The sequence below is a fragment of the Accipiter gentilis genome, chromosome 7, assembly GCF_929443795.1.
Source record: "Accipiter gentilis chromosome 7, bAccGen1.1, whole genome shotgun sequence".
Lineage (NCBI taxonomy): Eukaryota > Metazoa > Chordata > Aves > Accipitriformes > Accipitridae > Astur > Astur gentilis.
This window is the reverse complement of record NC_064886.1, coordinates 13,906,804-13,921,340: the sequence shown is the minus strand read 5'-3', so window position 1 is coordinate 13,921,340 and position 14,537 is coordinate 13,906,804. Positions and strand designations below refer to the sequence as shown.

The window sequence follows — 14,537 nt, the reverse complement described above, 5'->3', positions numbered from 1 at the left end:
TTAGTATCTTTTATGAGGATACAAATATGTAACATGTAACTTGGTTTTGCATATGGCTAATCTGACAATATCAGAAGACAGAGAAATTAATTGTACCAGGTTTGGTACACAGCTGAGATGTCAGTTCTCCAGGGACAGTTTTGCTCCATACTCACCTCATGGTAATGTGGAGAAATATCTTTGCTATTATGGCTGTAATACTTAGGATGAGCAGTGCTGTGAGACTATATATTGTCCACTCTGTAAAAGAGAAGAGAGGGAGAGGGAGAGGCAGAGGGAGAGGGAGAGGGAGAGGAGAGGAGAGAGGAGAGGGGAGGGGAGAGGAGAGGAGAGGAGGGAAGAGGAGGGGAGGGGAGGGGAGGGGAGGGAGAGGAAGAGCTCTCAGTACATTCATTTATGTACGGTTTTTAAAGTAAGAATATTGCACAAAAGAAACACATAGCCTTCTGATGCTTTATTCAAAACTAATTTGAAGATACCTTAAACCTTTAAGTATGTTCTGCAAAGACTCGTGGAAACTGTGTAACTCTCAGAATTGGTTGGGTTTTCCCATGCAGGACTGCTCCCTATGAAATTGAAAGTTGGGAAAATCCAAAGCATATACCAGTAAATTAGTATCTAGGAAAGGAATCAAAACTCACTCACAGGAAAAGTTAAAAGCAACTAAACAACATACTAGAATATATGCTACCAGTAGTAACTCTATGCAAGGAGATGGCCTAGTTTTATATCCGTAGTTATGTAAGTAATCACTAAGTATGGGGTCTTTTTTTCCTTTCTAGAGTCTACTGAGACAGGTGATCAGTATTTGTGGTCAGCTACTTTATTACCTTACACTGAAGGCTTTTGGTCATTGTATTTTATATTTCAATTTAGTTCTGGTTGTACCAGTAAGTCAGGCAGGACTTAAAGAACAGCTTTACACATTGTAACATTTGAGCTATTTAAGAAACTGGGGCTTGAAGGGAGCTGATCTCTAAATGATTAGATCACCTTTTCATTTGGACTTCCATAATCTTGCAGAGGGAGGCTACAACATGTCAAGATGAGAAAAGGGATGGCACTAGAATGTAACTCTGACATACTTAGCATGCTGAACAGCCTTGCAAGGACCTTGAATTGTTTGAACTGAATAAAGCACATCACCTCCAGAAGTCCTGAAGCTCAAAGGAGCAAAAAAATGAAGCATAAGTTCCCTCCCACCCAATGTCCCTTCCTCAAAGCATTGACTGTTCATGATGACTTTTAATAGTTTTTTCATAACTGTATAAAAATCCAAGGGTGCAGCTTCATCTTAGGTCAGTATGCCCAAGCTAGTTTAACACTAGGCAGCTTAAATGTAGCTCTGGTAACTCAGGCACTAGCCTGGGCCTAGTGCCAGAATATCTGCCCAGAATCCTAGGCATGTTCTTCAGCCTAGCTAGTTTGGGTATATGCAGCTCATGTGCAGTCATGTCCTTACAACGCTTCAGGTTTGGAATGCAGACAGCTTCAGGACTACAGAACTATGATTGTGTCCATAGTGTGATTTGAGGCCCAGCTTCAAAAAATATGTAAAAGTGAATGCCCAGGGCAGTTTAAAGATAGGACGGACCAATAGTGATATTCACCAAGACTGCCTTTCCAGTCTTCAGTTATTTACAACTCAACAGTTTCTTGAATGAAGTGATGTCTTGAAGGTGAGTTGTAGACACAGGACAGTTCTCAGTGTCCTCTCCCCTGCACCCATTAACTTGCTTCATCCTTGTCTATCCCTCTTTGTATTATTGCTGTAGATTTTGTGAATTGGGATAACTGGGATGCATCCAGCATTCAGGTTCTTCGAGACTCTACAAAAGCTTGCTCTTTTTTCAGCACCTTTTGCCACCTCTATGGTATGCACTGGTGACTGAAGCCGATTCTAGTAAGGAAGCTGCTCTGACTCACATCTTATTCTGATGTGCTTTCATTCTCAAGGACTCACCATCTTCACACTACTTCTAACTGATTTATGCTGAGAAGTGAGTCCTGAAAGGTAATCACAGCAGCAGTTAGTGAGAATTCATCTATTAGTAAGAGGCACAGTGGATCAGATAAAGTGGAGGAGGAGGCAAAGAAAATAGTGAGACTATATTGTGCCTTGGCAAAATGTTTTTCCTGTTTCCACATTTTCTTGTAATATTACCAGGCATGGAGCTACTAGGATGACTTGGGCTGGTTGTGATGACATAAAGTATCTTTGATGACCGGGCTGCATTGATGCTTAGATTTGCTTGTTCATTTATCTTCTCTGAAACGGTCTGATTCATTGGAATCTTCTTTTGATGCACATTGTCCTTCACAGCTGAAAACATAATAGTATGATTACAATAACAATTTCTTAACAGGTGAAACTGGACTTTATTTTATGCTTGTAAACAGACACATGCTGCTCTCTGGTTTACTTAAGAGAACTCCAATAATCAAATTTTGTCTGATGCCACAAAAAGCCTGTACTTCACCAAGTTGGGGTTCTCAGAATATTTCTGGAAGCTAATTGTTCATCCTAACAGTAGGTACAACTCAAGAACTAAAATGTTTTCTCCTGATGACTTCGATCTGAGTGGAATAACCAAGATGAATTAAGATGCAGAGGCACTACTGGGGTTTTGTTTTGTTTCAGCTTTGTCATTTTTCAATCTGTTTTGACAGGCAGGTATGTATAGGATTGAATTTTTGAAAAATCTAAATTTTACTGTTTATGACATAGCTGACTGGAATGTTCCAAATTGAGAGAAAGTTTAGCGAAGCTTTTACCCACTGAGCAGTGGCAACAAGATAGGTGAAACACCTGTAGACATGAGAATTAAACTATTTGCTCTTTTTTTGCCACCTCAGAAATATCCTGTGTGATTTAAATGCTTTAATGGCTCATTGAAAGGTAGAAACAGCAGTTAGCCTCTTACCTCTATATCTGATAGCAAATCCCTGGGCTTGATTGATTTCATCTGAGAAAAAGTACAAAATTACAAAATCCAAAGAGATATTAAAGGTGTGGGGAGGCCGATTCTTGCCATTAAAACGAGCTAGAACGTGATAAGTATAGCCATCCAGCAATTCCACCATATCTGTAGCATCTTTGATTTCAAAAAGAGCAAAGCTGAAGTGGATTCGAGATGCTCCTGGAACTTGTATGGTCCAGTAACAGACTTTGCCTGTGCCATATGTGTCAGGAAAATCTGGAGAATAGATCACAGCTGTAGCAGAAGTGTAATTCCCTCCACAGGCACCAATAAGGGCTGTGAAAAGAAGAGGAGAGGAAGAAAATTAAAAAAAAAAAAAAAAAAAAAAGAGGTTATACATCCATTATGCACAGCTTTAGCACTCTGTAGATTCTAATACTCAAATGTGACTTGAAGGTACAGCCTTGCTAACCCAGCAGGATGCACCAGTCTCTCAGATTGGTATTCTTTACCTTTCACAGCACTGGGAGCACAGCTATTATGTTGTGTTTGCTTGGGATACACTCATTCTCTCTCATTACTCTGTGACCTATGCATCAATCTTGAATACTGCAACTATCCTTTGTCCTTGTATGTAACCATGTACCCTTTCCCGCATCCCTGCAGGAACAGGATGAAAGCTAAATCACTGATTCGGGGACTTCTACTCCATCCCCATCAGACAGGCAGGCAAGTGGATTAGTGACTGTAACTCTCACTGTTGAATTGTTGAAGTTCCTTCACAGCCTTATCAAATTGAAAAAAACCAAAGCTTCACAAAATAGCTGAGGTTGGAAGGGACCCCTGGGCATTATCCAGTCCGATCCCCCTGCTCAAAGCAGGAGACATTGTCTTGTTGCTTTTTGAGTCTCCAAGGATGGGGACTCCACAACCTCTCTGGCCAACGTGTTCCGGTATCACTCTCACCATAAAAAAAGCTTTTCCTTATGTTTAAATGGATTTTCCTGTATTTCAGTTTGTGCCTGCTGCCTCTTTTCACTAAATAACACTGAGGAGAGTCTGGCTTCATCTTTACAGCCTTCCATCAGTTATTTATACAAATTGAAAAGGTGCCCCTGAGCCTTCTTATCTCAAGCTAAACAATCCAGGATCTCTCAGCCTCTCCTTGTATGAATGATGCTGTAATTCCTGAATCACCTTTGTGGCCATTTATATGTGCTTTTTAAGCATCCAGTCTTTTGACCTTGTCCAAATATTGTTTGACCTTACCTTCACTAAGTAAATTGAAAAAGATCGTGTTATGAAGTCTAAAGAAAATCTTTTAGATTTGGTGCTACCTTTTATATTCAAAACAAGTACACACCCAGTAAATCTTTGTATTCCTTGACAACTGTCCAGATTCCCAGTGCAAACTTATTTACCAATGAATCCAGAGAGAAACTCAAATGCCAGCTCCCAGTGCAAACTTATTTACCAATGAATCCAGAGAGAAACTCAAATGCCAGCCAACTGACTTGATGCATATCTATATGTACACATATATAATTTTAAAAATATATTGTATATAGGTATATATGCATATATATATGTATTTTTATATATCCCCTAAAACCTCAATATTTTATATATATTATATAACAATGTATTTCATGACAGAACTGGTTGGATCAGAGTTACTGTGCCCCCATGTCATAGGCTGAAGGACTGAAGAATCAAAGTAGAATTATTTTCTCTGAGAGCTTAATTAAAGCCCTATAATAGAGACCTGTGAGAATGGAAATAAAAGAAGTGTTTGGAAGTGTCTGGGTTTTCACAGGCCTCTCAGAAAGAGGTTTAATAAATACAAATTAAAAGGGAGCTGGAGGGATGAGAATAAGAAGTAGCATATGTCTGCCAGAAAAATCATGTGAAAACATTTCTCTCTTTTTCTCGAGCAAGGCCTGATCATAGCCTGAGCAAACCTAACACTTCAATGCCACATTATAGAGGAACTGAAAGAATATGAAAGAAGAAGAATAGAAAGAAGGTGAGAGACCCCACAGAGGTACTAAGGCCCATAGAGGAATTTGTGTTTGGCATTTACTCCATGCTAACAGAGCTGGTAATCTAATCAAATAGATAGAATTGTTTGAATAGATAGAATAGAATAAATCGATAGAATTGAAACGTGTCATTGAGGTATCAAATTTCCTCTTTGTAAATGGCTTATAGGTACTGTTATATTTGGCTGTGCTGTTTCCAATTACTGAATTTGCAAGATATTCTTCAAACCAGCAATATTAACTAAGAATGCCAATGACTGTTGCTCCACAGATGCCTAACAAAGTAGAGCATTGCCCCACATTGAATGGAAATGCTCTCCCTCTCTCATTTCCTTCTAGAGCTGGCAGAGTTCTGTGTTGTGGGTCTGAATGTTACACTTTAGGCCATGATAGTAGCACATAAACACATAAAGTTAATGGGGGTCAGTGGGTGGTGGTGGTGTACAGGGATCGGGGTGAAGGTTCTGGAGATATGACAATCTGGAAAAAAGGAATGAGGCAAGCAGGTGTTGCTCATCAGCAAAAGAAAATAGGTGGCAGTTACTACGATGACCTCTCCTACCTGGCCATAGCTCTCTCCCTTGCTGTTTACCAGAAAAGACACTGCAGGTCCTCAGGGTAACATCTTGCTAAGCCCTCAGCCATTCCAGAAGAGGAAAGCTACAAAGGAAGCCTCTGCCCATGGAGGATTTGCGAGGCCAAGAGCAGAAGGAACCAGAAGATGCTGCAGTGTGAAGCTACAGGCTATCTCAGCACTGAAAGCAACATGCAATTCTGTGTTTCTTTTCAAATCTTGGGGAGAATTTGGAAGTGAGCAGACTAATTCCTGTCTCAACTGAAATGTCTTTCTGTCTCACTAGCTGGCAATCAGAGTTTTAGATTAAGGAGATGGGAAGTCTGGTTGTGTGTTCAGAAGGTGGAAGATGCTGCTGCTTTTAGTTCCAGAAAGTTTGTAACTCCACTTAAAAGCTAGCTTCTACATCAGGGGCAGTTGAGATATGAGAAGCAACAATGTATCGGTGCATACTGTGAATTTTTCCAGTACTCTTGGCTATACTGGGAGCAAGTACTGCAGCCAGACAACTGGGTACTCATACCATCAACCTGTGAGATTATACAGCTGGCACTCATATGCATACTGAAAAGTTAAGAGTAGAAAGGAGGATTTCTATGTATAAGAAATTATGAAATCAGCGATGGTCATAATAGCAACCTAACTTGTTTGTACTTTTGCGGTACACTCCTCTGTCTCAAATCTACTACACTACTTTGTTTTGTGTTAACTGGGTTATAGCAAGTCTTGTCTGGTTTAATAAAAAAAACCAAGTTGGTGTAGATTGAAATCTTATTTGAGGTGCCTCGCTTAATCATATATCCACTCTCTGGTAAGATCAGTTCTGAAGGAGCCTTTCTGTGACAGGCTGTTTGCGATAGCCAAGTTAGTACCATTTGTGGGGAAGTAAGAGACAATCTCTGGAGCATGAGTCAGTTGCCTGAGCAGGCATCGTTTCTTGGAAAAGCTATTTCACATTATTAATGGATGTGAATTTTATGCAGAAATAGAAAGCAGCTTTATTTTACACTGAATTTAGGTGTTTTGCTGTTTTGTGTGCAACACTTCTCGCTGCATTTAAACCCTTTTCTCCTAACTTGCTGAATATTTGAGGCCTCTCCTTTGGGAAAAACTGAGCCTGTTTCAATACTTACTGTCAAAAAGAATGACTCTGCCATCCCCACCGCAAGGCTGAGTATGGTCTCCAAAGCAAACACTGTTGCATTCTGTACTGGCTGCCTCCCCGTATCTCCAGTAGTCAGGATTATTTCCACAGAAACAAGCATAACCTGATTCCATGCCTGCAAACTTTGACAACAAAGATGCATAAGGAAGGGAGGGATAATATATAAAGGAGTGACAGCAAGAGGGTGTATGAGCAAGAAAGCTGGCAGCAGAATATGTGTGTTTGGGAGAAGAATGATTAGTCAGAGCTCAGAGGTCCCACCACAAACTGTTTTTGTTTGAGCTGTCAGGATGCTACTTAAGATTAGCGAGAAAGATGGAACAGAGGAGGGCAGTTAGGGCACCCTATCACTCATAACTGCAGTAAGCAAGCATACTTTCTCCTGGCATCCTGGCATTATTAATTGGTTTGCTCAGATTGCTCTGGATGCAGAGAGAGGGCTAGGTCCCCTGGAGTGGGAGTGAGACCCTAGACTACCTAAAAGTAAAAAGAGGGGGGGGGGGGAGAGAAATATAACAGAGAGCTCTAGGTATATTGCCATCTTTTGTCTCTGAAAACATTTTGTAAATGTATGTCAAAGAAATCACCTTAAATTGTTGACTTCGGCAGGAACTGATGCATGTTTGGATAGTAAGTTTATTGGAGGTCTCGCTGGTGCCAGTCAAAGGTGGCTCTCCATGGTCCTTGTAACACCCTAGATTCCCCGGCACTGGCAAGAACAACAGACAACAGTCATTCCAAAGGTGTGCCTGGAAACACCCAAGACACAGACCACTTTATGCACTACCTGCTTATTAAGCAGGTCTCTATATGTTCTTGTCTTGATTTCACAGTATGGGAAATGCTACTCTATGCTAGATCCTTGTCATATTTTCCAAACATGCCTAGAGATAAATGACAGGTGGTGAAACAGCATCATATCTTCTTAGCAATATACTTGCAATACTCTGTAGTTGGTTTCTGTAAGCTGCAGTAATACAGACAAGATAAATACCTGGTTCATTTCTCCTGATAAAGTCAATTAAAAAAAAAAGGCATTAAGTGGGGTCAGAGGTTTTGTGGGTTTTTTTGACTATGATCATGCATAATCTAACAATGTAAATTAAACAACGTGATTTCTGGCTGATCTTCAAAACACTGACATTCTGGAAATTTTCTAAACAGGATATTTGAGGAAGGGAAACTAAACTGTTTTAGGATGGAGTTTGGCAAGTTTTATGGGAGGGATTATATACTTATATAGGGGAATTTTCTAATATTTAAAACTTGAATTCTGATGTGAATTCAAAGTGTCATATTTTATAGTATGTACAAACAGACTCAAAATGAGCAATATTACTTTTTTAAAGAACCATCTATTTATACTGTATTAATACAATGTTTCAAGGCTCCTTGGTCACTATGGGAGGTCAGAAAGAGCTTTCCCCCTTCACTGCATAATTTGTCCTCTGTTTTTGTTTGTTTTGTTTTGTTTTTGCACTTTTCATCAAACTACTGCAATTTAGCCATGACTAGTAGAGAGAGGATGTGGGGTACAATATAGTGCTGTGCTATTGGCATAAAATTATCACTTGCCTAGTTGTCTTATCTGCTCACATACTTGGAATTAAATCTATTACCAGCTCTGTGGTCAGATAATTTTTATCCCTGTGCCAGATTGACAAGGATTATTTTTTGTCCACCTAACCTCCACAGCTCTCTATAACATGTGATACAGTCAGAGAACTGTATGAGAATTTTACTTCCTCAGTCATTTGTTATTTCGGTACCCAGTAAACTCTGAACTCTCTCTTCCTAACATCTTGTGGCACAGCACTGTTTCAGGTTTTTGACTTACCAATAAGTTTTTTGAGGGGGGAAATGCTGGGTTTGGGGTTTTGCAGCCTCTGATGCCTGATAGCATGTGGATTAACTGTTTTGGGGCTCCTTTTGGGGCTCCTTTTGAACTTCCCATCTCTTGTACAGGGGGCCCTTGTCTCTATCAGATATTCTGTGTGTTAGTAAACTGCTTCTATATTATTCTACGTATATTCCTATCAATACAATAGGAATGCAATGATGCTTTTTGTACTGAGCAGTCTTTACAGTAGTCCTGAAAGTATCTCTTCACTGGATTCTGGAAGGCCCATTTCTGGGATTTCTTATACCTGTCCATGTGCAGCAGCCATTGAAATAATGCCTTGAATTCAGAACTTCTATTTTTCTAATTCTAACAAAGATGGTCTCATCCCTATTCCTTTGGAATATTATATACTGAGCTTGTAAACTGATGTCAGCTTACCGTTAAAATCATCCTGACATCTGAAACAGTTAACAGGTCTGTCTGAGAACTTGCTCCCAGACTTAGGCTATGTTGCCTATGCCAGCTTCCTTATTTTGAGGAAGAGGGTTAGTGTATCTATTAGCGAGCAGCAAATATACTGGCATGTATATGATTATACTCTCAAGGAGGATGATTCTAGCATTATAAAGAAGAACTAATGAAGTTGGGAAGAAAATTCAAGTATGTATATTTTTTGAATAATTAGATAATGTTGCTTCAAATATTGTTCATAAAATAGTTTTGTTTTCTCAGAATGATACAATTTCAATTATAAATGCTTGCATGAAGTTATGGCTTTGATATGTCCTGCAGCAACATGCTTGTAAGTACTAAGACTTCAAGTTACAGCCTGATTTAACATACCTTTGGAAATCCCCATTTGCAGCCCCACCCCAGCTGAGTACAGCTGGGCAGATAACTCTCGGCGAGCTGAGTTTTTTTGTACAGTGCATGATTTCACTGCCCTGAAAAAGCTTCCTAGTTAACTAACCTAGCTCATTTTCCTAGAACACCTGGGATTTCCTAAAAACACTTTTTTTTTTTTTAAGTGAGACCCTTCAATCTTGTCTCTAGAGGATTAGTACTTCAGTATGTTCCATGCTAAGAAACCAGACTGAGCAATTTGAAAACTTCTTACATTTTGCAACTAAAGCAAGCATAGCATTTGGGTATATCCTAAAGCTAGTTAGTTTCTTTAGTGTCCCAGCAGAATTTTAACGTCCTTGTTATCTATCTAGCAAACAAAATTAGTGTCATTTGATTGGGAATAAACAGGAGAAGCATCAGTCTAGCCCAACAGTGAACAGTAATTTCCATGCCAGTGCCCAGCTCTTCAAATTACTTTGGTATCAAATCAACGAACTACATGAGCCCAAGGATATATGCTCAGCTACAAGCACTTTAGTAGTCCCACAACAAATATATGATTAAATGCTCTTCTGAACTGGGACAACACACACAAAAAAATATTACTCCTGTACATGCATATATGATTTTGATACGCCAGTTCTTCCCATGGCTACTGATGGGCTGGTCCTAAACCTGAGACACCACTGAGCTGCTACTGAAGGGTTATCAGAGTACATAGTATAAGCATAATAGTAGAGGGGCGATGTTTGTAATCTGAGTTGGAGAAGAACTAATTAGCAAACACTGCTTTTATATCAGATCCACAGTGATCACAAATTACTGCTTTTCAACAATATTTTTAGTATATTAGAATAATATGCTCCTCATTCGCACTATATTAAACTGAATCAGGATGTGTGCATAGGGAGCCACTCAACATAAAGCTAAAACAAGACAGTGAACATTTATGTATGTGGAGCAGCTCTGCAGAAAAGGTCCTGAAGGTCCTGATAGACAGGGAGCTAAACATGAGCCAGGAGTGTGCTGAGCAGCAAAGGCAGCCAACAGGCCTGGATTAGATTGTTCCTTTACTCAGCACTTGTTAGGACCACATCAAGACTACTATGTCCAGTTTTGGGCCCACCAGTGCAAGAAAGACATTGACTGACTGGAGCGAGTTTGGCAGAGAGCCGAGATGCTCAGAGAAGATGCAGCCTCTGAGAAGAGGCTGAGGGATTTGGGCTTGTTCAGCCTGCAGAAGAGAAGGCCTCAGGGGTACTCCCTAGCAGCTTTGCAACACCGACATGGAGGCTGTCGCAACGATGGAGCCAGGGTCTTCACAGTGATGCATTTTGGACAAGAGGTAAGGAGCTTAAGTTGAACCATAAGATGTTCAGACTGGATGTAAGGAAAATCTTTTCACCATGCTGGCAGTCAAGCACGGGAACAAGGGCCCAGAGAGGGAGCGCACTCTGCGTCCCTGGAGGCTGTCATGGCCTGACTGGATAAACTTGGTCTAATCTGACAAACTGAGTAACTTGGTCTGACCTCAGAGCTGGCCCTGCTTTGAGCATGAGGCTGGACTAGATGACAGCTTTCCAACCTAGGGTACCCTACAACCCTATGTGTATGTATAAAACTATATAAATATATGTATGTACATATATATATAAAGCAATGAAGAATCAAAAGTATTTCTAGATAGGTAGTGACTGTTTAGTTACTCTGACCTTTAAAAATTCCTAGCATATTCTTTTGCCTTAATTTGCTCTTAATGTTTAGCCTACTAAAGAAGCTTGGCAAAAATGAGGTAGTCAATATTCTGTGATTACTGTTCATGCTGATCAGTGATGTCTTACTGTTACTTTGTCTTCACCCATTTGTATCTATTTGTTCTCTTGTGCTTAAAAGGCTATCTCTTATGTGCAAGCATGCTATTTTTCTTTTAAGCAGCATCTGACATAATGAGGCCCTGGCAAACACCAGAGCTTCTGCATATTACATATTAAGGTACATATATTAAAACATGGAATTCATCCTTTTGAGCTCAAACCCATGTTCCAGCTATGCTCACCTAGCTGTCCTTCAAAAGCCTCCTAGCTTTTTGCAATGCTAGTATGCAGCAGTATATTTCAGTCAAATTTATTACATGACATACATGCACACAGGAAATATGATTTCAATAATGAAATCTGTTTATGGTAAGAGACTCAAGCGGGCCATAAATATGGAGATGCAATTAAGTGGAACAGTAAGACTTTCTTTTACCTTTGGGGAGCGTAAGTTGTTACTTCTTTTGAATTTCAACTTAACCTCTTTAACAAAGACACCAATGTGAGAGACTGAAAGAGTTAATGTCTCAAACATTGTGGTGGGGCAAGTTCTGCTTAAAGACAAACCCTGCACAGCAAGGAACAAAGGTGAAAAGCCCATCAGCTCAGACATCAGCAACAGGCGGGGGAGGGCATGCTGGAGGGTGCCGCAGCTCCCTGTTCTGATAAGCTGTTCTGATACAAAGATCAAACAATGGCAGTGTCTGCAGGGAAGAAGTTACTCCACAAATGACCCCCAAGCCTAAAGGCTCACAAAGTGTTCATTAACCTGACTAGTTCGGGTGCCCGCCCGAAGGAGGGGCAAGGATGATAAAAGGACACCAACTGAAGCCCCGGGTGCGCAAGCCCACCGGGACTGGACCACTCAGCTGACTGGACACCTTGGCTGTCTGAACCAATGCTGGACCCAGGACCACTGAAATCTTTCTCTCTTCCTTTTTCTCTCTCTGTCTTCTTCTTTCTTTCCTTTTCCTTTTTCACAATCCCTACACCTCATCCGTTTCAAGATATAAACCGTTGACCAAGTCTGAGACTAAGAGTGGATCCAGCCGCCCCTAGTCCCTTCTCTGAGGAGGAGTCTGGAAAGCAAGGGGGTCTGCTCTGAACCTCATGACTCAATGGGAGGGCTCTCCTTATTCCCTGAATCAATGCATATGGTTACAACAGTTTACAGAAGTAGTCTTATGCCAATTCCTGTTGTGAGAAACCCTGCCACCTACTACCACACCTCCCCAGTTAAAGTTTGCTTCTGTCATGAATAAAATCTTTAACTGATCATTTGGTGTCGGTTCACCTTAATTTAGCCCGAGGGAATTTCGAATTAAACACAACTCCCTGGTCTGTCCAGTCTGGGTCGTGACAACCAAAAAAGTCAGGAATAGCTGCAACATTGCAAACAAACCATCTAAAGCATTCAGTTCTGAATTCTCCATGTGAGATGCACATGTTCTTTCAGGACTCAGTGCTGCCTTCTTGCCGTTTATTTTGTTTATGCCCATTCCAGTCTGCTTAGCAGACAAGCCATTAAGAAGAGGAGAGGAAGAAAAGGAAAGACTAAGCTCCTACTGGGGTAACCACCACTGTCTTCTGTGATTATTGCCCATCCATCCTCATCTAACATTGCTAAATTCTGTATAGCATGTCTGCAGAATGCCATAACACATTTCTGAATGAAACAGTGTTAAATATAAATATTAGTGAATGAGACACATGATTTAATCATGTGAAATCATCACTGTAATAAAAAATTCTTAACTGTAGATTCTTAATTATTGTTACAGTGAATCATTGCATGCAAATCTCTCTAGGCAATCAAGATGCTTCATGTTGTTGGCATTGTAGTAGTATTATGTGGGTATAGTTTATAGGTAAATTATGCTCCAGATGCTCGCCTTTTTGAGTAGTAAATATAATTATGGAAAAGAAGCTTATATAAAACAATTTTTTTACTTCTCTAAAAATTTCAAATAGGATTTCTTTACACAATTTTTTCCTGTTCCATCTCAAAACTCAGTTTTGTATTATGCACTTCACAAGTTGGTTTTGATGGTCCTATGATTTAGCATCATGCTTACTGAAAACAGAAAATCTGGTAAAGAATAAAAGTTATTTTATACTTACACAGTTTCATAAACCATGAGGTTTGTATTAAGACTTGGATAGGCTTGCAATGTACAGTTTGTTCTAAATTGCTGCAATTCCTTTTTCTGGTATCCAGTTTCAGTGCAATGCTTGAAGCAGCTGCTACTGGTCAAAAGGACATTTTGCAAATATAAGCCTGGATTATCTGTGCAAGTAAGTGTCCAAGTTTAAATACTCTGCTCCCCACCACAGAGAAAATGAGTGAGGCTGGTTTTAAAAGAATCCTTTGTGTAGAACAAATGGAGTGGAGAGAATTTGCCATTCAGCTTTTTTACTGGTGCCATATCCAGAGAATTTGTTAACATCTGTGGTCTTTAAAGAAAATGCAAATTCTTTCATTGTAGACCAAGATAAATTTCTTAATTAGGAGGGTCATGTTTCCTAAATAAGACCTGGTATATTAGAAAAATGAGTAAGATGTCCTCTGATCAATGAGTATCAAACTGTTGAATGATTTTGTGTTATTTAAATTAGACTCCTTTATCTGTATTTAAGTCTAGGTAAAAGTCACCTGACTTAAGGTCACACTTATGTATTTGTTTGCCTAGGCTGAAGATGTGAATCACTCGTTCACATTCATAAAGAAAGAAAACTGTAGATTTCTTCTAATCAAAAGTATGCCTATGTAAGGACAACTGCTCTGATGCTTAACAGTATGCACATAAGTTATCCATTAGAAATAAGAGAGTACTTGCACAGAAGTTAGGAAAGCAAGTAAAGGCATTAATGATTAGACTTAATAAAATGTGTAGTTGTAGTTGCTTGTTAACAAGCAAAACTGGAATATCTTTTTAATATTTAGGCATATTTTAAAGAATGTGATTTTTAGAAATTTATCCTGCAGCGTTCAGGAATGAAAATTTTGGAACACATTGACATGAATCATGACAAAACCTCCACATTTTGGACAAGGTAAATAACATATAATACATTAAAAATATTTAATACTGGAAGGAAGCTTCAGGTGAATAGCTTGTGAATTATGTGTTTAAAAAAAATTGAACAAAGTCCAGTTTGTGGTTTCACAGCAATGTTATATATGCACCTGCAAGGATAGAATTCTAGCCCAGAGCTCCCATATACCAAACAAATAGCCATGTTTTCTCTATGTCCTCTCATACTGTCTTTATTTCTTCCAAGCAATTCTGTGCATGATGTATTATACACATTGAACTATTGCCATCCATTTT

General features: G+C 39.5%; 1 protein-coding gene across 2 annotated transcripts in view; it reads right to left on the bottom strand.

The window, feature by feature from the left end:
- KREMEN1 (kringle containing transmembrane protein 1) overlaps positions 1-14,537 on the bottom strand; it is a 36,511-nt gene that overhangs the window by 5,516 nt on the left and 16,458 nt on the right. For both annotated transcript variants that reach the window (XM_049805469.1, XM_049805471.1), the window contains exons 4-8: positions 7,290-7,411; positions 6,671-6,824; positions 2,925-3,257; positions 2,165-2,323; positions 156-240 (exon numbers count right to left, since the gene is read on the bottom strand). In XM_049805469.1, coding sequence (XP_049661426.1) covers positions 156-240; positions 2,165-2,323; positions 2,925-3,257; positions 6,671-6,824; positions 7,290-7,411 — 853 coding nt within the window. The remainder of the gene's footprint in view (positions 1-155; positions 241-2,164; positions 2,324-2,924; positions 3,258-6,670; positions 6,825-7,289; positions 7,412-14,537) is intronic.